The 26,526-nt window shown below is 41.8% G+C and overlaps 2 protein-coding genes across 2 annotated transcripts in view; one reads left to right on the top strand and one right to left on the bottom strand.

Moving 5' to 3' along the window:
* LOC134219701 (fatty-acid amide hydrolase 2-B-like) overlaps positions 1–6,002 on the bottom strand; it is a 46,613-nt gene extending 40,611 nt beyond the window's left edge. Inside the window, exon 1 of the mRNA XM_062698540.1 lies at positions 5,134–6,002. Coding sequence (XP_062554524.1) covers positions 5,134–5,307 — 174 coding nt within the window. The 5' untranslated portion in view covers positions 5,308–6,002. The remainder of the gene's footprint in view (positions 1–5,133) is intronic.
* An 18,645-nt stretch (positions 6,003–24,647) lies between these two features.
* Positions 24,648–26,445, top strand: LOC134205910 (uncharacterized). Its single transcript, XM_062681618.1, has 2 exons — positions 24,648–24,789; positions 25,762–26,445. Exon 2 carries the CDS (start codon positions 25,807–25,809, stop codon positions 26,443–26,445), a length of 639 nt encoding a protein of 212 aa, XP_062537602.1. The 5' UTR covers positions 24,648–24,789; positions 25,762–25,806.
* The last annotated feature ends 81 nt before the right edge of the window (positions 26,446–26,526 follow it).

Below are 26,526 nucleotides of genomic sequence, written 5' to 3'. Positions count from 1 at the left end.
GCGCCGCCAAGCGGATAAATTCCAAACTAAACCTACTTCTGTAGTCATGGTTCTCACCACCGGCGGTTTTCTAAATCCTACAAATTTCAAGGTATCTGGCCGATACGTGATACTCTGTATCATCGGATTACCGGAGGTTGCTTCAGCAAATTGTCCCGTGGTCACCCAATTATCGTCAAATATGAACGAAAATCCGACCATCATAGGGCTGTAGGTTAGGTTATTTGAGAAATACACTGGATTGTGTTTTTACACGCTTTATACATTCTTAATTTTTCACCCATCCTAAATGCTTAACGCATATTAATTACCATGTGATTTTTCTTTGAATTATTTAGGATTTTTTGAAACATGTTGCAAAGATTTTGGTGGCAAATTGAAGTCACACGAACAAAAATACGAGCGAAAAAAAATCGTGTAAAAATAAAATCCTGTGTACTCGTTGGGTCCATGTCGATATTTGACGTGAGTGGGGGCAGCAGGGACTTTGTCCAAGGGCTTGACGATCCCTCCCCAGGCCATCTGCGAGTTGTGGCGCCTGCCTAGGATGTGGTGGGGTTTGACAGTGGGCCCTGTTAAACCTCTATAAAAAGCTGTATGTATCCGCAAGTAGGCTCCGCCAAAGCGACCGTGTGCCGCTCAAAGCGCACAAGCCCAAGTCCTGGTGTTAGGTGGGACGCTAAACAGCCCTGACACGACGGCCCTCCGGCGAGACAGGAGGTTTGCGCAGGCCCAATAAGCCGCCTGGAAAACCAATAATTACGAACAATATAAGAGATAATGCGACTCGATATAATCGGCAAAGACCTAGGCGACGAATAAAGGATCACGATTGGAAGCTTGGAACATGGAACTGCAAGTCGCTAGGTTTCGCAGGTTGCGACAGGATGATCTACGATGAATTACATCCCCGCAACTTCGACGTCGTGGCGCTGCAGGAGATTTGCTGGACAGGACAGAAAGTGTGGAAAAGCGGGCATCGGGCGGCTACCTTCTACCAAAGCTGTGGCACCACCAACGAGCTGGGAACCGGCTTCATAGTGCTGGGAAAGATGCGCCAACGCGTGATTGCGTGGCAGCCAATCAACGCAAGGATGTGCAAGCTGAGGATTAAAGGCCGTTTCTTCAACTATAGCATCATCAACGTGCACTGCCCACACGAAGGGAGACCCGACGACGAGAAAGAAGCGTTCTATGCACAGCTGGAGCAGACATACGATGGATGCCCACTGCGGGACGTCAAAATCTTCATCGGTGACATGAACGCTCAGGGAGGAAATGTATAGACCGGTCATCGGACCGGATAGTCTGCACACCGTATCGAATGACAACGGCCAACGATGCATAAACTTCGCAGCCTCCCGCGGAATGGTAGTCCGAAGCACCTTCTTTCCCCGCAAGAATATCCACAAGGCCACATGGAGATCACCTAACCAAGAAACGGAAAACCAAATCGACCACGTTCTAATCGACGGTAAATTCTTCTCCGACATCACGAACGTCCGCACTTACCGCAGTGCGAATATTGAATCCGACCACTACCTCGTTGCAGTTTGCCTGCGCTCAAAACTCTCGACGGTGTACAACACGCGTCGAAGTCGGACGCCGCGGCTTAATATTGGGCGGCTACAAGACGGTAGGCTAGCCCAAGTATACGCGCAGCAGCTGGAAGTGGCACTCCCAACGGAAGAGCAGCTAGGCGCAGCGTCTCTTGAAGATGGCTGGAGAGATATTCGATCCGCCATTGGTAGCACCGCAACCGCTGCACTTGGCACGGTGCCCCGGATCGGAGAAACGACTGGTATGACGGCGAATGTGAGTAGTTGGTAGAAGAGAAAAATGCAGCATGGGCGAGATTGCTGCAACACCGCACAAGGGCGAACGAGGCACGATATAAACAGGCGCGGAACAGACAAAACTCGATTTTCCGGAGGAAAAAGCGTCAGCAGGAAGATCGAATAACACACGAAAGTTCTACCGTTCACGTAAGGGCCACATGCCACAGGCTGATATGTGTAAGGACATAAACGGGAACCTTCTTACGAACGAGCGTGAGGTGATCCAAAGGTGGCAGCAGCACTATGAAGGGCACGAATGGCGATGTGGCAGACGAAGATGACGGCATGGTGATGAACCTAAGAAAACTCGCGCAGAACATAATTTTACCGGATCCGGATCTCCAGGAAATCTAGGAGGAGATTGGCCGGGTAAAGAACAACAAAGCCTCTGAGGTTGACCAACTACCAGGAGAGCTATTTAAACACGGTGGTGAGGCACTGGCTAGAGCACTGCACTGTGTCATTACCTAGATTTGGGAGGAGGAAGTTTTGCCACAGGAGTGGATGAAAGGTGTCGTGTGTCCCATCTACAAAAAGGGCGATAGGCTGGATTGTAGCAACTACCGCGCAATCACATTGCTGAACGTCGCCTACAATGTACTCTCCCAAATTTTATGCCATCGACTAGCACCAATTGCAAAAGGGTTCGTGGGGCAGTACCAGACGGGATTTATGGGCGAACGCTCCACCACGGACCAGGTGTTCGCCATTCGCCAAGTACTGCAGAAGTGCCGCGAATACAACGTGCCCAAACATCATCTATTCATCGACTTCAAAGCCGCATATGATACAATCGATCGGGACCAGCTATGGCAGCTAATGCACGAAAACGGATTACCGGATAACCTGACACGGTTGATCAAAGCGACGATGGATCGGGTGATGTGCGTAGTTCGAGTTTCAGGGGCATTCTCGAGTCCCTTCGAAACCCGCAGAGGGTTACGGCAAGGTGATGGTCTTTCGTGTTTGCTATTCAACGAAGACGAAGTACATGATAGGAAGAGGTTCAAGAGAAGACAATGTGAGCCACCCACCGCGAGTTGGCATCGGTGGTGATGAAATCGAGGTGGTAGAAGAATTTGTGTACTTGGGCTCACTGGTAACTGCCGAAAATGATACCAGCAGAGAAATTCGGAGGCGTATAGTGGCTGGAAATCGTGCATACTTTGGACTCCGCAAGACGCTTCGATCGAATAGAGTTCGCCGCCGTACCAAACTGACCATCTACAAAACGCTCATTAGACCGGTAGTCCTCTACGGACACGAGACCTGGACGATGCTCGTGGAGGACCAACGCGCACTCGGAGTTTTCGAAAGGAAAGTGCTGCGTACCATCTATGGTGGGGTGCAGATGGCGGACGGTACATGGAGGAGGCGAATGAACCACGAGTTGCATCAGCTGTTCGGAGAACCATCCATCGTTCACACCGCGAAAATCGGACGACTGCGGTGGACCGGGCACGTAGCCAGAATGTCGGACAATAACCCGGTGAAAATGGTTCTCGACAACGATCCGACGGGCACAAGAAGGCGAGGTGCGCAGCGGGCAAGGTGGATCGATCAGGTGGAAGATGACTTGCGGACCCTCCGTAGACTGCGTGGCTGGCGACGTGTTGCCATGGACCGAGCCGAATGGAGAAGACTCTTACATACCGCACAGGCCACTTCGGCCTTAGTCTGAATAAATAATAATAATAAAAGACGACAGCAGAAAATTCACATATGCTGTACACAATACATCAGCGCGCATGCTCGAGTGTTTTAAAAAAGAAAATTGACAAAGTTTTGAGATAAAAAATCATAAAAGCTAGCTCCGAAGAGTTATTTTTTTTAATAAAGAGAAACGGCTCGGTACCATGACATAAAAAGCTTGTTAAAAAAGTCACAGTTATTCACAAGGTACACCGGAGCAGCATGAATTTCACTTTAAATAACATTTTGGATTCGCTTTGTATTTGCTGCCCAACCGTCGTCCGGGTAATAATGGATCAAATGGGGATTAGAATTGGTTACTGTTTCAATAATTTAGAATGCTAGCAAAACGAATTAAATGTAGCCAAGAACATAAAATATATAGATTAAATACATAGGTATATAGAAATCTAAATCATAAAGCTACTTTTTTGAACATTTTTTAACCGGTTGTCAGTGAGAACGACAACTCAATCTAACCTCCTACAGCCACTTTCACCCCGGATGACGATATGCAAAGCGACATTGTAAATAGTAAAAGAGATGATAAATAAAATTACTCATTGGTTCCAGAACAATCAACCTTGCGCCTCCTTCGATTACCTCTCACGCCTCTCACTTTATAGCCTCACGCCTCTTACCCTAGGATAGGATGTGCCAATTAGTCATTAAAAATCGTACCGATTTTCTGTCAAAATCGTACCGGTTGCTGATTGGGTGAAAATGACAATCGATTACTTCGATCGGCGGTATCACATTTTCAAAAGGGCAGCTTGTTGTTACCTTAGCCGTGTTGCTGGGAAATTAAATTGAAATTAATGACAAAATTCGAAAGTTTGTTTTTTGATTTTTTGGGCAAAATGAATTTATGCTAGCCTGCAAAATATGCATGCATGATTCTCAAGGGTTAGGCTAATTTGAAATACTCAATTTGAAGCATTATTAAGCAAATTTTTACCCTTTTCACTGTAAAACTCATCTAATTCCTTGTAAAACTTTTTGCTGATAGTACGTAGCATCTTTAATTACGAAATATGGAAGAAATGAACGATAAAACATTAATTTTATACATATATTATTCGGCGGATTTTGCATAAAAAATATTCGGAAGCACTGGGCACCACCTCGTCGAAGCAATCGACTGAGGAAACAACAAGGCAGTCACAATTGAATTGTCACATCCTATCCTAGCTCTTACCTATATAGGGGAACTGTTCCATTTTCCATCTCACTGAACATATATTCATCTCATCGCAAAACAAAGAAATACAGCACCAAACTCGTCACTTCTTTTTGCTAACAAGCGTGCTCACAGCTGAAAAAAAACACAAAAATAACAAACAAAACAAATTTCTTTTCATTGCTTTGCTTTTGATGAGATGGAAATAGGAGCTATAGGATGAAGTGCCGAACCGTTCCCCTATATGTATGTACCAACATAAACTCAAATTAGCTTCAGAAATTACCATAAAGAAAAATATGATTCAATCATTCGTCAATTAGGCCAGTGTCTAGATCCGGTAACCTAATTAACGCTTACACTTTCACCAAATCTCCCAACACAGACCCATACTCAAGCCAAATCGCTGGTTGGGCTACGCACCTCCTTGTTTCTGATCCGCTCTGCCAGGTCGACGGCAGGAATCTCCAGCATTTCGTTGCGAATTTCCGGGAACGGAGTCTTCCGGCGTGGCCCTCCGATGAATTTAATCAGCGGTAGTAGCACTATATTCGCTATGCGGAGCACCACTCCTAACGCTCGTAGCCACAGTTGCATTTTTCCGCGTGTTCTAGAACACTAATTCGATTCTAATCGATTCAATGGAAAATCACCGTCGACGACACCACCGACCAGAGAATCTTTAGGAAAATTCAACTTATCGTTCACAGTATCTGACGAGCGCGTTACGACTGAACCGTTGAACTTACTACTGGGTGGCGTTGTAAATTCCCAGCGGGCAAGCCGAGACGAGTAGGAAGGTGGTTTGCGAACGCTCGCAGTTAAGTTATATACTAATAACGTTACAACACAGCACCTTAGTTACAAACAGTCTTCTTAGTATAAGGCTTCCTCGTATCGGGACTTAGAACTCCTCTCTTTCGCGCACACTAAACACCTCTTTGTTATTCAGCAGCAAACTAATATGGACTAATAAATTATTGCTCGCGATTGTTAACAGCTGATTAGTACTGAAATTAGTTCAACTGTTCGTGGGATCTTTCGCTGTGTCCCACATCGAATTCGTTTCACACAGTCGATTAGATAAAGTTCTTATCACACGCAACCAAATCGATCGCACAGCGTAACGTCGATTCTGTTGTCGCTCAATTTAGCAGATTTAATTCGAAATAATTACATGGAGTGACTTGCCGTGAGTAGCTTTTACAAACTCTACTCGCGTCGTCGTTCGCGTGGAAGGAGCGCGCGCGCGTCCGGCCGGGCTAGAATCTAGGAATCGAATGATTTGTGGCGTTGTTGCAGTAGCAGCACAGCGCGCGGCCGGTTCGCGGACTGGGATTTGCAGTCGAGCGCAAAGAGCGCTCATTCAACGCATATATGGCAGTATAAGGAAAAGTCCTCGAGTCGAGTTCTAGACGCGGCTGGAGTTCACTATTATAGAAGTATGCAGTGATGTCTACATTTATGATCGTTTGCAGTGAGCCATCAATTCAATTAATTTATTCCCCTGAAGGCAGTTTGGACAGCGTTATCTGCAAACGGTTTTATGTATGTTTTGGAACGCAAAATAACAGGATTTATAAACAAGTTTTGTGCTAGCTTATCGAATCAAGGGGGAAAAGAGCAGATTTTCGAGTCTAGTAACCTTTTGAGTTCATTTAGAACTACACCCGACCGGTGATTGTTAGATTTCTCACCATTCTGTATAAAGACCTACCAAAACCTGTATAAGCATATTTGAAATTGTTAGATTCTTATACAAATACTGACCTTACAATTTTGCAAGCTTTTCTTAAAATATTTGTTTGTGAGCTTATATTTTTTGTATAAGAATCGAACAGTTTTGCATATACCCAATTCTTATATAGAATTGCTAGACAATCTAATAGTCGCTGGTTGGGTGTACAATTCCGGAGTTTAAGCGTCTTCTTTACCCAAAACAAAGAACGGGAACCCGAAATTATTCAATTTTTTATTATGCTATTTTATCAGCAGTAAGCAGACATGTACACATGATAATGAAACAAAACACGGATTAAATTGAATCCATAAGGTCTGTTGTTGATACCAAAACTGATACCGTAGGCTTATCAAAATTTTGCAGCATTTCAGCGTCAGTTGAACATATCAGATATTACATACGTCGGAATATGAAGGGTGCCTATTAGTTGAATAATACCTAAAATGCAAACGCTGGGCGATGACATACATAGCCTATTATTATATTTTTTTTTTGTTTCAGAACAGGGGTTAGTTTAGTCGAAGACGTAAGTAAGTAAAAGTCTCAACAAATATATGCAATAGTCTGTTGACAAAGAATGTCCAAAATAATAAGAATATCGAACCATTTCAACATTTAGAAGCAAAATTTCTATACTAGCTACCTTTCACAATGATCTCCTATTCGAAACAACAAGGTTGTGACTTTTAAACGCATTTAAAACAAGTTTTAAAAGAAGGCCTGGGCAAAACGCCCAAATGGTGGTGTAAAGTGACTCAATTGCCTGTAAAATAATAGTGAACGCATGGTTGTTTGTTAAAAGTAAACGCAACAGTTTAACAATATAGCTAGCTGATGCAATCTTAAAATTGTTGAATATCTCAATCATATTGATAAAATTACCATTTTTAAAAAGTGGTGATATTTTGTTGTCCAAAAACTCATGAGGCAAAACGCCTCTTAGCTGGCAGCCCTTAGGGAGCAACGCACCACGCGTTTTTTTTAATCTTTATTAATGTGTTTTTTTAATCTATAGATTAAGTTCAACACCGGCACCACGCATTGGCGAGTCTGTATTCTTATATGGAAAGTGCGTGGAGACGAGCCTACCAGGGCATTTGCTTCACAAAAATGTTAGATGTTTCATCAAAATGTGAACATTATTGGTTTTTCCTACCTTGCTATCGATTGTTCTAACACTTTTTGCGCATGACCTACATATTTTTGTCTAGTTTTGTTACGAACATCTCAAACACGGTAAATATGAGAGAAAACTCGAAAGACGTTCCCCTATATTTAAGTGAAAATTCAATAGGAAGGACATAAGTTCGAAGAACAAAAGGTCGAAGGACAAATGGTCGAAACGAACAAAAGATAGAAAAAAAGCAGATACAAAAAGTCGAAGGGATTAAACCTCCAATTGGTTTTAGGACAAAAGTCCAACAGCAGAATATTTCTAGTAATAATTATTAGCTCGCATAGTCTACCATTGTACTATTCTTTTGCTAATTCATGCACCAATTGGATAGTCAGTGTATTAAAAAAATCCTACTTGCTCCACTTTCAATTCTCGATTCCTTGGTAGACCTTTGAATGATAAATCGGTTTCCAATAACTGAAAGATTACGTTATACAGACCCCGACTTTTGTTTACCCTTAATGCTTGGACTTAGGTATACAGTATTTTTAAATCATCATTGCAGCAGCCAAAGTAAGACAGACAGTGTTTAATAATATTTCAAAAAGTGTTGCCTGACATTAATGTAATTGGAAATTTCTTTCTCGTTTCAGAGAGCAAACAATGGCGCTTAAACCTAGGCTAATAAGCCATGGCAAGTTTAATAGCTTCGCTTAATAGCATGGTCACTCCCATCGTCAATTTAAACTTATCATATCATTTGCTTATGATGATACTCCTAAACTATACCTACCAATCTTCCAACTCCTTGACATCTATGAGAGCATCGGTGAGTCGCTGGCCTCTCGCTAACCCTCGAGCACTCGCTCCGTTGTGAAAAGTACAACACTATCTAAAAAGCTCGCTTGTCGTACACAACGGAGGCGAGACTGCATGAGAGATTCAGGACTTAGCGAGTCCCGGAAGGTTAAGTAAATATCATATCATCATTTCCTTCCCTTTCCTAATAAAGGAGAAGATGGGTGTGGCCGGAAATGGTAGCTTTCATGCTTTATCATTTGGACCTCAAATTGAGGTATTAATTCCCAAATAGTAATCCATAAGGAAGCAGTTGGAGTAAGAATGTTGAAGTATATACATGGCAGCTATCAGTATGCAATAGAGTGGGGCGCAGTTGTATGGAAAAACGTCAAGGTTTTTCTGAATCGCTTTGGGACCCCAATCAACTGTGCAACATATAGGCTCGATTGGTTGCGACCTCGCATGCCGCATCGCGTTTTAAATTTACATGGAGATTAGTATGGGAAAACGTACTTTTTTACATTTTTGCTATTAGCGGCTTCAATTTATCATCAATCACGTGACTCAATACGTTAGCATATAGTCTGGAAGTTGCCGAAAGACTTTGCCGAAGAAGGTACATTGCTGGAAGGTTTACAAAAAATGTTATTACGTTTCGAAAATTGATTGTTCAAACCGTATGCAAGAAATCAATGTTTCTGCCAGCACTACCGGACGACCTATAGTTATCGAAGGGCAAAACCCATCTTCCTTCTTGCCGCATTTTTTTTCTTTGTGAAATGATTCCGGATAGCTCCCATTAGCTCTAAAGCCCTATAAGATCAAATATTTTGAAATAACACACAGTTAAATTATTGGTCTACGTAGTTCGGCAGTGCTGGCAGAATAAACGATTTTTTGCATATGGTTTGAACACTCAGTCTTCGAAGCGTTATAACTTTTTTCGTGGACGTTCCAGCAACGTGCCTTATTCAGCAAAGTTTTTCGGGATCCTTTGGGTTATACTTTAACGCAATGTGCCACTTGGTTTACGATGAACTGAAACCTCTAGTAGTACAAATGCAAAAATATACGTTCTCCCATACTAATTTCCATACAAATTTCAAACGCGATGCGGAAAGCGAGGAAGCAACCAATCGGTCCCAAATTCTGTACAGTTGTTCAGGACCCAGAATGGCTTCGAAAAACCATTGATTTGAAAAAATGACCACTCTAGACGCCCCACTCTAGTATGCAATCTACGAAATACTCCATTACAACGCATCGCAAAAAGACCGAAGGTCAAAAGGGATAAAAGTGTAAAACTACGAAAAAATGGGATTTGATCAACCATTCCTTGGCACTTTTTTATTTTTTTTTTGTGTTTTGCCATATTAGTTAAAGTTTAAGTTTTATTATAATTGTTTGATAATTGTATGGAAAAATTAGAACTTCAACTGTTTCCAACAACTAATTTTCGAGAAATGAAGATTTTAAAATTGGTGGGCGAAAACTGGGTGAAGGGTGTCTTACCCTACCTTATTTTTTTTATTTTTGCATATTTTTATTTCATTTATTTAGTTAACATCTAAACAGATTACCCTGAATCAACAATTTGGCGTCACAATACACGGTTCGAGGCCACATCTCTCCATCCTCAAATGCGCCCCACGCTAACCAAGTCGTTTTGTACCTGGTCTACCCTCCTCTCTCGCTGCGCTCCACGTCGTCTCGTACCTGCCGGATCGGAAACGAACACCATCTTTGCAGGGTTGCTGTCCGGCATTCTTGCAACATGCCCTGCCTATCGTACCCTTTCAGCTTTAGCTACCTTCTGGATACTGGGTTCGCCGTAGTGCTGGGCGAGCTCGTGGATCATTCTTCGCCGCCACACACCGTTTTCTTGCATACCGCCAAAGATGGTCCTATATAAGCTGGGACGGGACTTGCAAAGAGGACAAATGTAACTTCATCTGCTGCCAGTCAACTGCTGTCACGAACTGTCAGATACAGCCAGCAGCTTTTTGTGTGAAAGTATTGGTATCTCAACTAAAATATTCCACGTGATTTTTGTTTTACGAATACTTTTTCAGAATCCTAAATCATCCGGATAGCTTATTATTAATCAGTTATAAACGCGTGTTTTAGTCCCGGTATAAAAATCCTTATGAAAATGAATTTACTAATTCGCGAATTGGATACACTTTTATTGTGCTCAGCTCTCTATTAACAAAGAGTGTGAACCATTTAAAAAAAAGGCTGATAAATTCTTAGGTACGGGTGTAGACCTTAAGGCCGTACTGGTTGAGCCAGAACGAATACTGTGGAAACATTTTATTGTAAGTACCATGAAGAGCGTGCAACAAATTCAAAATAGGTAAATTTTATTTCGCTTGTAGATCTTAAGGCTCTCATTTAGGGATTCCTTGGTTGACCAAGTCCATTTTCCAGGGATTTCCTAAATGACTCAGCAAAATACCATAGAGAGCATGTACCTGCCTGGATAGCTGGTTGGCTACAGCGTCGATACACATATGCCTGGCGTATTGTAGAGCTCCATAATCGTCGGTCTTCATCCTCCCATATTTCTATCCATGTTGTCCTGCGCTTCAGCTATCACACTCTCTTCGTGTTGCTTTTTTTTCTGCAGTGGAATCGTTTCTCTTCGGCTCTTGCTACACCGTACCGCTCTATTGGAACGGTTACGAGCCACTAGCATTCGACTCCTAGCAACATTTTTCTCGTCCGTCACTCGCCGGCACTCCTCATCAAACCAACCGTTTCGTTGGCGTCGCTGTGCAGTGCCTAATACTTCCTGTTCTGTTGACGTCGCCGGATCCGGTGGCATCTCCTATCCGCTCGTCCAGCTTCTGGTGGTACTGTTCAGCAACTCCTTCAACTGACAAGTATTGGATATTGAAACATTCTGTTGTTTCGTGATTTCGTGACGCTGGAAAGTCGCGCCCGAATTTTTGCAACTACAAGATAGTGATCCGAGTCGATGTTCGGACCTCTGAAGGACCTTACATCTATAACATCCGAGAATTGTCGCCCGTCGACCAGCACGTGGTCCATCTGTGAGCAAGTGTCTCCACTCGGATGTTGTCAGGTGTGTTAGCTTATTGCCATCCCTCTAGCAGCAAAGGTTTCAAGTCGCAGACCATTATCGTTGGTAGCGGCTTTCCGTACCTACCAATAACATGGCGAAAGAAACTTTCTCTTCCGATCTGCGCATTTGCATCCCCGAAGACAATTTTTACAACGTGTGTTGGGCACTCTCCGTAGGCCTTATCAAGGCTCTCATAGAACTCATCCTTCATGTTATCAGGGTTATCGTTCGTTGGATGCTGATCAGGCTATAGTTGAAGAATTTGGCCTTCATTCTCAACACGCAAATGCGGTCCCTTATCTGCTTCCACCGGATAACACGCTTCATCTGCTTCCCGATCACCAAGGATCCAACTCCTCGTTCTGCTCTGTCACCGCCGCTATAGTAGATGTGGTACTTGAATGAAGTGTTCGCTATGGGATCCACCGCCCGGAATTCACGTTCTCCAGTTCTGGGCCACAGTATTTATTGAATTGCTTACACACTCACGCCGACCTTCTGCAGCTCACGAGCCAGGAGCATTGGGACAGAGCCGCCTCGCAGCTTAGTGTTCATTAAGCACTTCCACAGTTATTACCTGCGAGGTTTTTAACCAGGTTACCTTTTTTGCATTCGTATGTCATGAGGCTAACACGATGATACTTTCATGCCCAGGGAAGTCGACACAATTTACAATCCGAAAATTGCCTAGACCGGCACCGGGAAACGAACCCAGCAACCTTCAGCATGGTCTTGCTTTATAGCCGTGCGTCTTACCGCACGGCTAAGGAGGGCCCCTCCCTCGCTGGCACTCGGACGATGATCAGCCGCCCCTAACATGGGGACCAGACGCTGTTATGAGCCGCTCCTAACATAGAGAACAGACGCTCGATCGGATTTGCACCTCCGGAGAGGAGCAAATCCCCCCAATAGTTCCATAGACCATAGTTTCCACCGGGATTGGTTACCCGATCTTTCCTAAAGTTGCTCGTATCCCGGCCAGCGCCACGAGGAGGTAGGGATAGGAGTTGCTGGGTAAGAGGCTAAGGACCGCAAAATGGGGTCGATTTTATTCCTTCAGGTACGCGAAGTACCAATGGTACGCATTACCCAGCATTTTCCGTGTTTGAGAGCATGTACCACATTTGAAACAAATTGATAGACCTTTAGTTACGCGTGCAGACCTTATGACCTTATGGGTAAGGTGTGAACACATTATATCCTAAGTGCAACAAAACGCGTGTACCATATTCAAAAAATGTTGATAAATATTTAGTTACCCGTGAAGATCTTAAGCGTTAGTGCGTTAATAATAGAGAAAAAATACTTAAGAGATTCCTTGGATGATCCTTACTCCTTTGAACCTAGTACATCCGATTCTTTTTTACACGGGGAATGCGTTCCGTGTAAAAAAAAGTTTTCAGTTCAAAATTCGAAAATCCGTGTAAAAAAAGATTGATGATTTCTCAACGAATCATGCAAAATGGAGCAACTTTGCAAAAAATTTGTATGGGATTTTTTTACACGGCTGTGTAAAAACAGAATCGGATGTAGTCCTATTTCTTTGATCACTCAAAATAATTGTCACTTAATTTCCACTATAAAAATCAGGTAAGCTTTAAAAATCGACATTTGTGACGACCTTACTTGTGTCTAATAAAACTTACTCACATGGCATATGCATACCAAAAAGAAATGTAGTGAAATTTAAATGAAAACGTAGAAAACAATATCTATATTCTTTTCTAGTGAATACCACTTGTCATGAATTTTTTGGTCCCGTACGCCTCTAGTGGACGGGAATTATTATCTCTCAAACGGATATTGCGCAAACTATAATTTCAATTCACTTAAAATCTATGTGTCTGTTCATATTTCAATTCACTTAAATTTAATTACTAGTGAGACCATCACTAACAAATCATTTAACTTCTGCAAACGAAACTAGATGGAAAATATCCGCATATGTTTTCATGTAACTCTTAAGTGAAAATTATTTTGAGTGATGTCCAGAACATATGCTGTGAACAATTCCCAGTCTAAGTAAATAAATAAAAAATATTATATTGAAACATTGTTTATTAGACCTGCAACCGGTCCAATCACCGTGGACGTCCTCACGTTCTGTGGTGCCGACGTCCACACGCCTCGGCCAGCTCACCTTGGGTGCTTTCTCAGGGTCGGCTTTAGACCTCACGGAAGACAGAACAACCTCCTACTTACCTGCCAACCAGCGGACAACATGCAGGGCCAATTCAAATAGGGAATGCTCTTTGCATTTGATAGGTGTAAAAGTTAAAAATTGATGTATTCTAATTTTTATTCAACAGGGTGGGGGGATTGGGTTTTACAATTTGTCTTCATATCGGTGGCGTCGTCGCTGCAGATCGTTGGGGCCCTTCGGTGAGTCGTCGATGTGGTTAAGGAGAAAGGGAAGATGGTCACGCACCTCTTGCGCACGTGATGTACGCTGTACAGTACACGAAAGGCCTGTCTACCAACTCGGCAGAAACCCCGCTGGCTTCGATGGATGACTCGTTCGCCGACCGAATGATTTTTCCCCGCCCGTGCTTGGGCACTGATCCTATCAGGCGAGGGTTGGCAGACGTTCGTTGCTAACGTTGGCTAAGACGTTCGTTGCTAACAGGGCTGGTTTCACCACGCGTAAGTGATGCGGTTGAACGATTCTTGCAAACCGTCAGCTGTTGGTTCGCGAATCTGTGTGGCCGGGTTCATTGAAATCCGGGGGCACGCCGGGAAGCGACTGGGCGTGTTCCGAAGCGTCCCGTTGAGCGTTTGCGTGAATTTCTCAAACTCACCCAATATATCGTGGGCTAGTTTGGACCTCGCTATTAGAGCGTGTAGCGTGTTTATCGAGCACGGATATATTTTCCAAAATCTTTACCACTCAACTAAAACCCCGAATCTAGCTGTGCATAGTGCCACACTTCAATCGTATTTTAATAAACGAGGCACGAGGCACAAACGAAAAAAACGTTATATCGGCTTCCGAACCCAGACTAGAATGAACGAGCCTCTCCGAACTCAATCTCCTCCTCCTCATTTTTTCTCATCTCTCCTCTTCTTCCATCGTATTCCTCTCCTTGTCTCGTCCATTCCTGAGCTGCCTCTCTCCGGATTATGTGTTGTTGCATTTCATTTTATCTTTTTTGATAAAAGGTTGCGTTTCGCGAGGGGTACAGATTTATTTTTCAGACAAATTTGAATTCAAAATAAATTTTACATTCTCCATTAGATATAGGTTTTTTTCCTTGCTTTTTTACAGTATAGGTTTTGTATTCGTAAGATTAACAATAGAGGTAAGATTTAATTTTACTAACAATTCAATGTTTTTATTTATTTTAATTCACAACTTTTAGGTTTTTTTTAAATTTTCAATTAATATTCCCAAAATATGTTGAGCCTTATTTATTGTAACCGAAATCGTCGGTAACAATTCTTATGCTAAAATAAGCCTTCAGTCAAATTTTAGTAAATTTGGATGAAATTTCAAGGTGACTCGATTCGATTTAGTGTTTTTAGGATATTTTCAAGTTTCAAAAAAATCTAACAAGAGATATAAACGCCGAAAAGCATCGCAACAACCTCTAAATGGAAGCTTGTGTTGTGCTCTGAAAGTCTTGTGAACAATGCGACTCGTTCCGTTTAGGTTTTGACCATGTTAAAGTGATTTTCAAGCCAGCTTTAAAGTGGTTAAAAAACACTGTTTCTCTCGAAAGCTGTTGTTCTACAAAATACTAAAATTTATTACAATTAATAGCTAATTTATTATATTATTATTCCTCTTTTTTCCTGGATATTTGAGTATTACAATTGTCAATGTGCGATTTACATTAGGTTCTATATTTGATGCTTACAACAAACGACTTCCAAATTTAATTCATTGCACTATATGTTTGTATACTTTTGCCATCGAGTGCATCGTAATAATAAATGAAATAAGGATCTGCTGCTTTCTCCCCCCACCCCTCGGATTTTTTTGCCCAAAAATAATATTTTGAGGGGGCAAAAAAATAAAATTCGGATAATTTTGATAATTTTCAAAAAAATCTTTAACAAATCCAAGGAGTTTTTTGATTTTTTTTATTTTATTATTTATTTTTTACTTATAATGTTAATTAAATATTTGTAACGGTTTTATAATGGAAGTACATTAAATGTGAACACTATTAGAAAAGTCAAATGGGACTGTTATGTGAATAAGGGCAGTGTATCATAGTCAAAAATAAATGGTTTGAGACATACATAGTTGTTAAATCATGCATTCTCTGGTTGGGTGGCCCACATCTCCCCCAGATGCGTTACGTAATTTGTGAATAGGCTGATGCAAAAATTTAATTTGGTAAACCAATTCTCACCAGCTTTCGGCCACTGTGAGTGGATCAGAACTGTTTTATGTATAAAGACGCACCATCGACATAGAACACGTTTTTCGCACTGTTCGGATGCCGTCAGGAGAATGCGACCAATTTCTTTAATTTATTCAGCTCAAGTCGGTTTGGACACGGGTCGCCAAAACATTTTTTTTGTGTATTGAGCGCAGGGAGATTGTGAAGAAGTTGTTTACTAATTACGTAGAATTGTAGGCGACGGGACGGGTCAGCCAGAGAGTTACAGTTGATAAAGTTATTTTCTAAATCCACATAAAAGTCCTAGTACGAGTTAGTCCGAAATTCCCAACGCTACGTAATTTCTGAACACACCTAATGAACCAGTTTAGCCCAAAGGCAAGTTCGTTTGTTTTGAACTCGGTGACGGTTGCATATATTTCCATTAATTTCGTGAGGTACTATAAAGATGATAGGATGGGTTGTCTAACTGGACTTATGACGAAAATACAAACGTAGTATGGTCTGTTTGATTCAGTAAAAGTTTTGCGATGTTCTAAACTTATAAAAAATTACAATTTGAACATAAAATACAGGTAACATTTTTTGTATAGGAATCTAGCAACTTTGTATCGGCCAGTTTTCATAAATTTTGTTTGTTTCTTATACAGAATTGTAAAAAATAAATCAGGTGGTTGGTGTGAAAAGCTGAGACTGGAAAACATATGTAATAAGTGCGTGCTTCAAGGGGTTGTTCATATCCGTTTCTAATTCCAGTTTGAACATCTCCTCCCTTGCTACCTGTTTAAATCACCGAGTATGAATTTTACATGAGCATCCGTCGAATGGTCTTATTTTTTCAACACAATTCTGCCCAGTCAACTTATTACTTCAGCACCACAACGTTAAAGTTGCGAAATGTAATTTGTCGCAACCTGTGAAGCCGAGCCATTTGTAGTTCCATGTTCCGAGCTTCCAATAGTAATCCTTGCTTCATGGCTTGTGTCATTTCTGATTGTATCGAGTCTCATCACCTTTTAGATTATTCTTTATGATTGACTTATTGAGCCTGCATGACACCCTTGCCCAGAGGTGACGTGTCAGGTCTGTTTGGAGTCCCCTCGCCCACATCAGGACATGTGCGCTTTGTACACTAGCAGGCCCCACAATTCACGGCAAATGGGTTCGTTATGCTCCTTGATATACTATGCTGTCCCTGTTTCTCAAACGGGCGACCAAATTACCGGAGGTCCACGGTATTTTCCAATTTGAAATATCATAATATAGTCTTTTTATTTTTTTTTTCATATGCTACGCACAAATAGGCCAGTGATTCGCATGATGCGTATTTCTGGACAAGTTTTAAATGTCAAAGGTAAATGTGCGTGATTATATACCTGACAAACAGGAAACGAGACTGTTGCTCTTCAGTTTAGTATCGAATACAGGATTTTTATGACACAAATTTCAAATGTCAAACTATATTTTATTGTAATTTTATTAGGAAATAGAGGAATTGAAAATAAATCTCATCGATTGGTAGAATGTCTTGGAATAGCATTTTTTTTAAATTCTTTGTTATCGAGACTTTCAGCCCAAGGCTGGTTCGTCTCGAAATTGAAATAGCATTAAAATGGACCGGAATAAATCAAATGCGCAAAGCACCTAAAACACTCATTAAAAGAAAACGTTTAGCTAATTTGAAGCATGTTTTCTCTTACAATTTAAGCCGTATAGTACGAACCGAAGAATTTGAATCTTTAATAAAGAGTGTTCGCCGTGATTGGAACGTTAATTTAGAGGAATGAGGGATTGATGAAATACGTCATCAAATCTAATGATGTAGAGAAACTGCAGCAAGCTACACTTCAACGAAGTAAGAGGGCTCGATCTTTTGACTCTTGAAGCAGGCATTGTATGTGATAATCATTCCCTAGCAGGAAGTGTTGACTGGCACCGCATATACCTGGTCTTTGTCTGAGAAGCAAATGTGCGTTTGATTCAACTGTAAATTTGTAAGATGAGAGTGGTATGAAATAAACCAGAAAGCCGATGAGCGATGCAGAGTTCTCTGCGAGGTTGTCTGGGCACATATTACATCATCAAGTTCGATTCCCGATTAAGCAAATAAATAAAACAATTGTACAAACAAATTTCTGAAGAATCTATTTCTGGTTTTTGTTGAAAATTTTGCCAGGTCGGTAAAATATAGAACTGCAAAAATATATCTTTTTGGCGGCATCAATTAATATCGATATTTTAGAAAAGATCGACATTTCATTCAACATTCGTTTAAATCATTTTTAGAAATCTAAATTTCCGGGGTGTAAACAAACGCCAAAATATCCGATTGATTTAGTATCCAACGATATGAATTGATGATCTCAAAAGTGATAAAGGTGCAGCGGTGTTCAACAGTAAATTTCGTTGTCAAAATATATCATAACAGATCGTACTTTATCAGAAATCTGATAATTTTTCATGAATATCAGTGAGGAAATCTTCCATCCAATTGATCCATCCGTTCGTGAGTTATAATGCCTCAAGCAAACACATTTATATATATAAAGATTCTCCTTTAATAATTGTTATTTTTGCTTTTAAAAGTAATAATAAATTTTTGTTTTGTGGAAAATTCTTTATTGTTTATGGAAATTTTGCATTTTTTATGGAAATTTCATATTTATTTATTACTGATTTCTTTATTCATATTTTTTTATGAAAAATTTCCAATTCTCTAGGGGGAGTTTTCATTTTAGTCGGCTCATATTATACCATTCACCTCTATAATGTTTTTTTCTCGAAGTTTTCTGTTACAAGCGTAGTGAATGTCTTCAGGATGACTTAGCGGATAGAAAGATGTATAACTACTCAACATGCCGTCGGCAACACGTGTTCTTCTAACTATGAAGACAGACAGTGAGACCATAAACCGGAAAACGATTGTGCATGGAGGCTCACCCGCAACCGCTTTGGTTGTACAATAATCATGTAGTGCACTAACCAATTTGTACGTACATATGCCTACTTATAGCCTCTAATTTGATAGCAGATTATCACAAATGAGTTGTGCAACTTGTTGTTAATTGTATTGCATTAGGCTACAAATGCGTATTTGCGCAATCCCCAGCAAATGTAAAGAACAGTTTTACGAGTGTTTGGTGTAAAAATAAACACGATAAGATAAACGATTTTATCGTTAGATAACCATCGTGCTTGGCCAAAAGGGTTGTTATAAAAAGAATAATAAAAAAATCGTAATTCGTGATTCGTGGGTCGTTTGGCCGAATGAGTCATTTGGTCGAAAGGGTCTTTTAGCCGAAAGGGTCGTTTAGCCGAAAGTGTCGTTTGGCCGAAAGAGTCGTTTGGCCGAGAGGGTCATTAGGCTGAAAGAGTCGTTTGGCCGAAAGGGTCATTTGGCCGAATGAGTCGTTTGGCCGAAAGGGTCGTTTGGCCGAATTTGTCATTTAGCCGAATAGGACATTTGGCAGAAAAGGTCATTTAGGCGAATAGTTTATAGAAAAGTGAGAAATTAGAAACGAGAAGAGAGACGTCTCACTTCTTACTTTGCGCTCCTCTTGTTTTACAGCATACACAGAAATATATTGTAGTAACAACAATATTTCAGATTGAATTCAACAATAAATATTGTTAACTCTGGGCTAATAATATTTGTCGTTTGAGTCAATCCATAATATTGTTGTTTCTACAATCAAATCGTTTCATGATTTTAGTCACATTATTGTAGAATCAACAATATTTATTGTTGAAACAATCATCAGTGCATTATAGTTTCAATGATATAAACATATCAATTCAACAATATAATATTGTTGAAATAATAATAATTACTTTTATTTATTTATGCTTAATATTTTTTCCGATTTTTTTTCGTTTCAAGATGAAAATGAATAAAAACAAGTGAATGTACTATAGAATTAGAGGCGAAAGTATAGAATTGATAGTTCCGTTAGGATACGGCAGGCATGAAGAATGCTTTTATAGAAGTCGATTTGAAAGCGAGCGGAGGGCAATATTTGTGATGGCACATATCACACGACCTTCCTTCTGCCAAGCTCCCGTATGAAGGGGGAGGGAAGAATATCAGTGTGGAAGCTGATATATCTCCACTGGCAAAAGGAAGGTGGTTTGACTTGCTCATATGCCATCGCGTGCGGAAGGATTTGCTATCGACGAGTACTGTCTCCAAATTTCTAATATGACATCAGCATTTAGTCGAATAGGATTTTTATTGCACAGTTCTCTTCACACACACGAAATCATTAATTTAGTGTACTACCCTCGGTGGGGGCATCCATCAATTCAGCTGTTATTGGTCGACGGTACAGCAGCAGTGCCTTTCTCTGCTTTGTTCTCTCCGAGGCAGCCAAGTTGGTTGCGACGAGACGGACGCAATGAGAACTGTACAATAAAAATCCTATTCGACTAAATGCTGATGTCATATTAGAAATTTGGAGACAGTACTGTCGATAGCAAATCCTTCCGCACGCGATGGCATATGAGCAAGTCAAACCACCTTCCTTTTGCCAGTGGAGACATATCAGCTTCCACACTGATATTCTTCCTCCCCTTCATACGGGAGCTTGGCAGAAGGAAGGTCGTGATATGTGCCATCACAAATATTGTCCTCCGCTCGCTTTCAAATCCACTTCTATAAAACATTCTTCATGCCTACCATATTCTAACGGAACTATCAATTCTATAGTTTCGCCTCCAATTCTATCATGAACATGTGGTAAGCTGGAAATGATTGAGTTTGTGGGGAGGATTAAGACGATTTACAAAATCAACCAAAGTGCATATGTTACAAATGCTATCATTTTTCACAGCACAAATCCATAAATATGCTTAATGATCTGTACTGATAAAAATGCCATCATTCCACCACAACTTCAGGATATTTGAATTTTGAGTTGTTGCCTCAATTTGAGGAGACTTTATCTCTCATTAGGCATCCATATAAACATTTGTCTAAAAAATTCAAGAAAATATAATTTGTTCTCAAGCGGCTTTTTTTGTAGATTTTGACAGATGTAATGAAGGGTTTGCTCTAAACAAATATTTATTGAGTAGATATCATAGAAAGGCGATCAAGTCTCCCCAATTTTGAAGATTGCATGCGCTGTCGAATTCCATAGCAAAAATCGTTCATGAATACGCACCTCAATTCGGAAAATCTGCGTAGGGGGAAAGACGGCTTTGGCAGGTTTTGTTCTATTATTGTCAGGGGGGTTGTTGTCGACCAAATTTTATGAAATTTGGCCACAATATTCTTTGATATTCAAAAAATGTTTAGGCCAAATTTGAGCCTAGTCAGTCATAAAAAAACCCCTGCCAATAATAGAACAAAACCTGCCAAAGCCGTCATTCCCCCTATTTTGAAGTAAAAATATTTAAACATTCAGAGAGCATGGTCCTCATTAAAAGCAGAAGGTCGAGCGTTCAATCCCAAGCTTGTTGTACATGAATCTTCATAATTTTTGTATCGTTTTCTGCCGAAACGATCCTACTGTTGTTGCTGTCGCACTAAAAATTCCAAAAACATCCGTGGCACCTATGACAAATCGTTAGAGTTCTCTGCATCTTTTTTAAGTAGGCAGCAAATCCAATGATCGTAATTTTCATTTATTCTCACGAGAAGAGAATGCTCATTCACGCAGATATTCGCCGAGAATTCCAGTGGCGTAAAAATTTGATTTGCTTGCAGACTACTCATAGTTTTGAGTTGTCCTGATTTTACTGATATTGAGTAAAATTTCCGTGGGATTAAAAGAGACGGCAATAATTTTACTTAGTCACTGAGTAGATAAAAGTTACCGAGTACGATTTTCATTTTTCTTCTGAGCTCGTTCTAAGAGAAAAGAGTGACGAGTGAAAGATGTTTTCCGCCACAAATTACAAAAAAATATTCTCCTTCGACCCAAAAACGCTTGATTTCGTCTCATCGAACTTGCAATTGAAATTGGAAGTCACTATTTGGTCACTTTTCCTGCAACTAAAAGTCACTATTTTGAGTGGCTTCGGTCGCTACCAGCCCTGCAACGGCCAACGATGCATAAACTTCGCAGCCTCCCGCGGAATGGTAGTTCGAAGCACCTTCTTTCCCCGCAAAAATATCCACAAGGCCACATGGAGATCACCTAACCAAGAATCGGAAACCAAATCGACCACGTTCTAATCGACGATAAATTTTTCTTCGACATCACGAACGTCCGCACTTACAGCAGTGCGAATATTGAATCCGACCACTAGCTCGTTGCAGTATGCCTACGCTCAAAACTCTCAACGATGTACAACACGCGTCGAAGTCGAACGCAGCGACTTAACATTGGGCGGTTACAAGACGGTAGACTAGCCCAAGAATACGCGCAGCAGCTGGAAGTGGCACTCCCAACGGAAGAGCAGCTAGGTGCAGCGTCTCTTGAAGAAGGCTGGAGATCCGGATTTGATCCGCCATTGGTAGCACCGCAACCGCTGCACTTGGCACGGTGCCCCCGGATCAGAGAACCGACTGGTATGACGGCGAATGTGAGCAGTTAGTAGAAGAGAAGAATGCAGTATGAGCGAGATTGCTGCAATGCCGCACGAGGGCGCACGAGGCACGATACAAACGGGCGCGGAACAGACAAAACTCGATTTTTCGGAGGAAAAAGCGCCAGCAGGAGGATCGAGACCGTGAAGAGACGGAACAACTGTACCGCGATAATAACGCCCGAAAGTTCTGGGAGAAGTTGAACCGTTCACGTAAGAGCCACGTGCCACAGCCTGATATGTGTAAGGACATAAACGGGAACCTTCTTACGAGCGAGCGTGAGGTGATCCAAAGGTGGCGGTATCACTACGAAGAACACCGATGGCGATGTGGCAGACGAAGATGGCGGTATGGTGAAGGACCTGGGAGAACGCGCGCAGGACATAATTTTACCAGCTCTGGATCTTCAGGAAATCCAGGAGGAAATTAGCCTACTGAAGAACAACAAAGCCCCTGGGGTTGACCAACTACCAGGAGAGCTGTTTAAACACGGTGGTGAGGCACTGGCTAGAGCGCTGCACTGGGTCATTACCAAGATTTAGGAGGAGGAAGTTTTGCCGCAGGAGTGGATGGAAGGTGCCGTGTGTCCCATCTACAAAAAGGGCGATAAGCTGTATTGTAGCAACTACGGCGCAATCACCATAGTGGCTGGAAATCATACGTACTTTGGACTCCGCAAGACGCTCCGATCGAATAGAGTTCGCCGCCGTACCAAACTGACAATCTAAAAAACGCTTATTAGACCGATAGTCCTCTACGGACACGAGACCTGGACGATGCTCCTGGAGGACCAACGCGGAGTTTTCGAAAGGAAAGTGCTGCGTACCATCTATCCCGAGAGGCACATATGTTGCACAAAGATCGCAGTAAATTATATGTGACCGGATTCAGTCACAATTAGGTTGCTGCAACCAGTTTCACTTGACTTGTGATGCTTGGGATGGTGGGGTGTAGATGGCGGACGGTACGTGGAGGAGGTGAATGAACCACGAGTTGCATGAGCTGCTGGGAGAACCATCCATCGTTCACAGCGCGAAAATCGGACGACTGCGGTGGGCCGGGCACGTAGCCAGAATGTCGGACAGTAACCCGGTGAAAATGATTCTCGACAACGATCCGACGGGCACAAGAAGGCGAGGTGCGCATCGGGCAAGGTGAATCGATCAGGTGGAAGATGACTTGCGGACTCTCAGTAGACTGCGTGGTTGGCGAGGTGTAGCCATGGACCGAGCCGAATGGAGAAGGCTCTTATATACCGCACAGGCCACTTCGGCCTTAGTCTGAATAAATAATAATAATCCAGACCGTTTCGGTCTACGATGTTTACGGGTGGTAAACATTCTCGACTCTATGAGCATAGTGAATCCATTGTACTTACCACAAACGATACATACTCAAGTAATGATGGGCATAGGAAACTTTCAATTAACAACTGAGGAAATGCTAAGTTGAGAAGCAGACCAAGTTCCAGATGAAATGTAGACTCTACACTCTACTCTACTCTACTCTATTGGAGAGTCATAGAACATAAGAAGACGTTGTATTGAATTCTAACAGTTTTGTGCCATTTTATGAAGTATTTGAATGAAAAAGTAACAATAGTTGTGTATGTATGTATAAAACCTTACAGAAATATATAAACTAAGAATTTATACAACAATTGTAAGATTTGTCCTTCGGGTACATTATTATACTTTTACCTCCAACTTGGGGCCCTCCTTAGCCGTGCGGTAAGACGCGCGGCTACAAAGCAAGACTATGCTGAGGGTGGCTGGGTTCGATTCCCGGTACCGGTCTAGGCAATTTTCGGATTGGAAATTGTCTCGACTTCCCTGGGCATAAAAGTATCATCGTGCTAGCCTCATGATATACGAATGCAAAAATGGTAACCTGGCTTAGAAACCTCGTAGTTAATAACTGGAAGTGCTCAATGAACACTAAGCTGCGAGGCGGCTCTGTCCCAGTGTGGGGATGTAATGCCAATAAGAAGAAGAAGAAAAACCTCCAACATGGAAATCAGAAATAATATAAGTATTTTATCGACTAGTCCACAAAATTAGATTAGCAAACATTCCCATCATAAACGCTTGTGATGTACCAGGTAACATGAAGACCGTTACATTTTCATTTCGTCTCTTGAAAATGAAAATTCCCATGTTTTCTCAGTTTACACTATCGCATGACGATCACGGAATTGAATTAGTTGATTCGACACATATAAGCTGATGTCAGCCAGACGCACTTTGAACTCGTCGCTTTTCCTTGTTGAATCAAAACGCTTGAGGCATGCTGTGTGGGTGTGAGAGAGACCTTCCATTTCAGTGTATAATGAACTCAATATTTGTCATCCACCCCTGCGCATAATGCACTCAATGAGTGCTACCGCAACAGCGCCTTTCAGACAGACAACCTTAACTGTCTCCTCTCTTTCGAGTGCTGACCGCCATACAGGTAAGATGTGCGACAGCGTCTACTCAGGTGGATCCTTTTCGGCTTCCATTTTGGATATTCACAATGGCGACCGTACGACAGGTGTTGCGATATTTGCGCAACATCAATTCAGAACCTTTTTCCGAAAAGGATCCACTTTGAGCAATCAGGCAAAGATATATTCTTTTTTTAACCCATTTCCCGGTGAAAGCCATTCAAAAGAAGAATCGACTAAAGAGAACTCTATTTTTGTAACATCGAACAAAATGGCGAAGTGAAAAATGTGCTAACGTGTTGAAGTAAACCTTTGTATAAAAACGAACTAGTACAATCGTGTATAAAAGAAGAACATAGTCGCCTATTCTGAAAGCGGATACTAGTATCGCGCACCAAGCGGACATAAGTGTCGCGCACTTAACTGCGGATTGAAGAGATCGCGCATCACGCGGACAAAAATTGTCGCGCACTCCAATAGCGGATCGAAAAGATCGCGCATAAGCGGACAAAATGGTCGCGCAGCCAACAGCGGATCGAAAAGATCGCGCATCAAGCGGACAAAATGGTCGCGCAGCCAACAGCGGATCGAAAAGATCGCGCATCAAGCGGACAAAATGGTCGCGCTGCCAACAGCGGATCGAAAAGATCGCGCATCAAGCGGACAAAATTGTCGCGCACCCAATAGCGGATCTTAAAGATCGCTCATCAAACGGACAAAATGGTTGCGCAGCGAATGGCGGATCAGAAAAATCGCGCATCATACAAACGAACACTACCTTGCATTTAATACCGAACCGAAAAGATCGCGCATCAAGCGGGTAAAATTGTAGTAAATCGGATAAAATTGTGCAAATGCCAAGATCAAAACATACATTTATTTTGAACAAACATACCATAACACGAATTCTGCCTCGATGCCCCTCCAATTCTCTTTGTTTTGTTTTTTTTTTGGTTACCGTATAATACTATCACGAATACTTGTCGCTTTCATTACAGAGAGTGTTACATTGAACTGAGTGTGCTGAGTGCAAGCCAGTCGAAATGGCAAACGAAGGCAAATATGTCCGACCAGTCGGTTCCCTATCCGAAGAGGGAGAAATTTTGAACGACGAGGAGGAGAATTTGATCGTCGGTGGCGACTCAGCTAGCAGGAATACGTCTACAGACCATCAAGCCGATTCAAACAGTGATAGTGCTGACGACACCAGTAGCAGCTCAGACAGCGAAAATTACGTTTCTGACATCGGTGACAGCAACGCCACAGAAAAGGTCACGTGTATTACTAGCCCATCATCAGGCACAGCTTCTCAGGCTTCGAACTACATCGAATCTCATCTCATTCCTGAAACTGTCTCGGTTGGAAATACCAGTAGCGATATAACAGAACAAGCAAGAAACACGGAACGAATGGACCGGATGGAAAAAATGATCGCTGGCATAAATGAGGCTTTGATGCGTTTTCAGCCCACACCCAGAACCACTCCCAGTGAAAGTCAGGACAACAGCTGGAACCTATCCAACGATGTCAATTCTTGCACAAACTCCAGCGGAAGTAACTCCTCCAGCATTCGATGGGAACATATAAAACCGTTTCTAGTGGCATCGCTGCCAACAAAATGTGGGAGGAGTGGAACCGCTACCTCGAAAATTTCGAGATTGCAGCTTCGCTCAGCAACATGAATGACCCGGTAAAAGGACACAATTGCTGTTTCTCAATGGGTAATGAACTACAAGAGATAATTAAAGCTGCTAAACTACGAC

This window comes from Armigeres subalbatus, chromosome 1, assembly GCF_024139115.2.
Source record: "Armigeres subalbatus isolate Guangzhou_Male chromosome 1, GZ_Asu_2, whole genome shotgun sequence".
Taxonomy (NCBI): Eukaryota; Metazoa; Arthropoda; class Insecta; order Diptera; family Culicidae; genus Armigeres; species Armigeres subalbatus.
Note: the sequence above shows the minus strand (reverse complement) of the source record. Positions and strands in the feature narration are given on the sequence as shown.

Excerpts from the sequence above, each read along its gene's own strand:
- LOC134205910 (XM_062681618.1), top strand. The coding sequence starts at position 25,807 with ATGGCAAACGAAGGCAAATATGTCCGACCAGTCGGTTCCCTATCCGAA.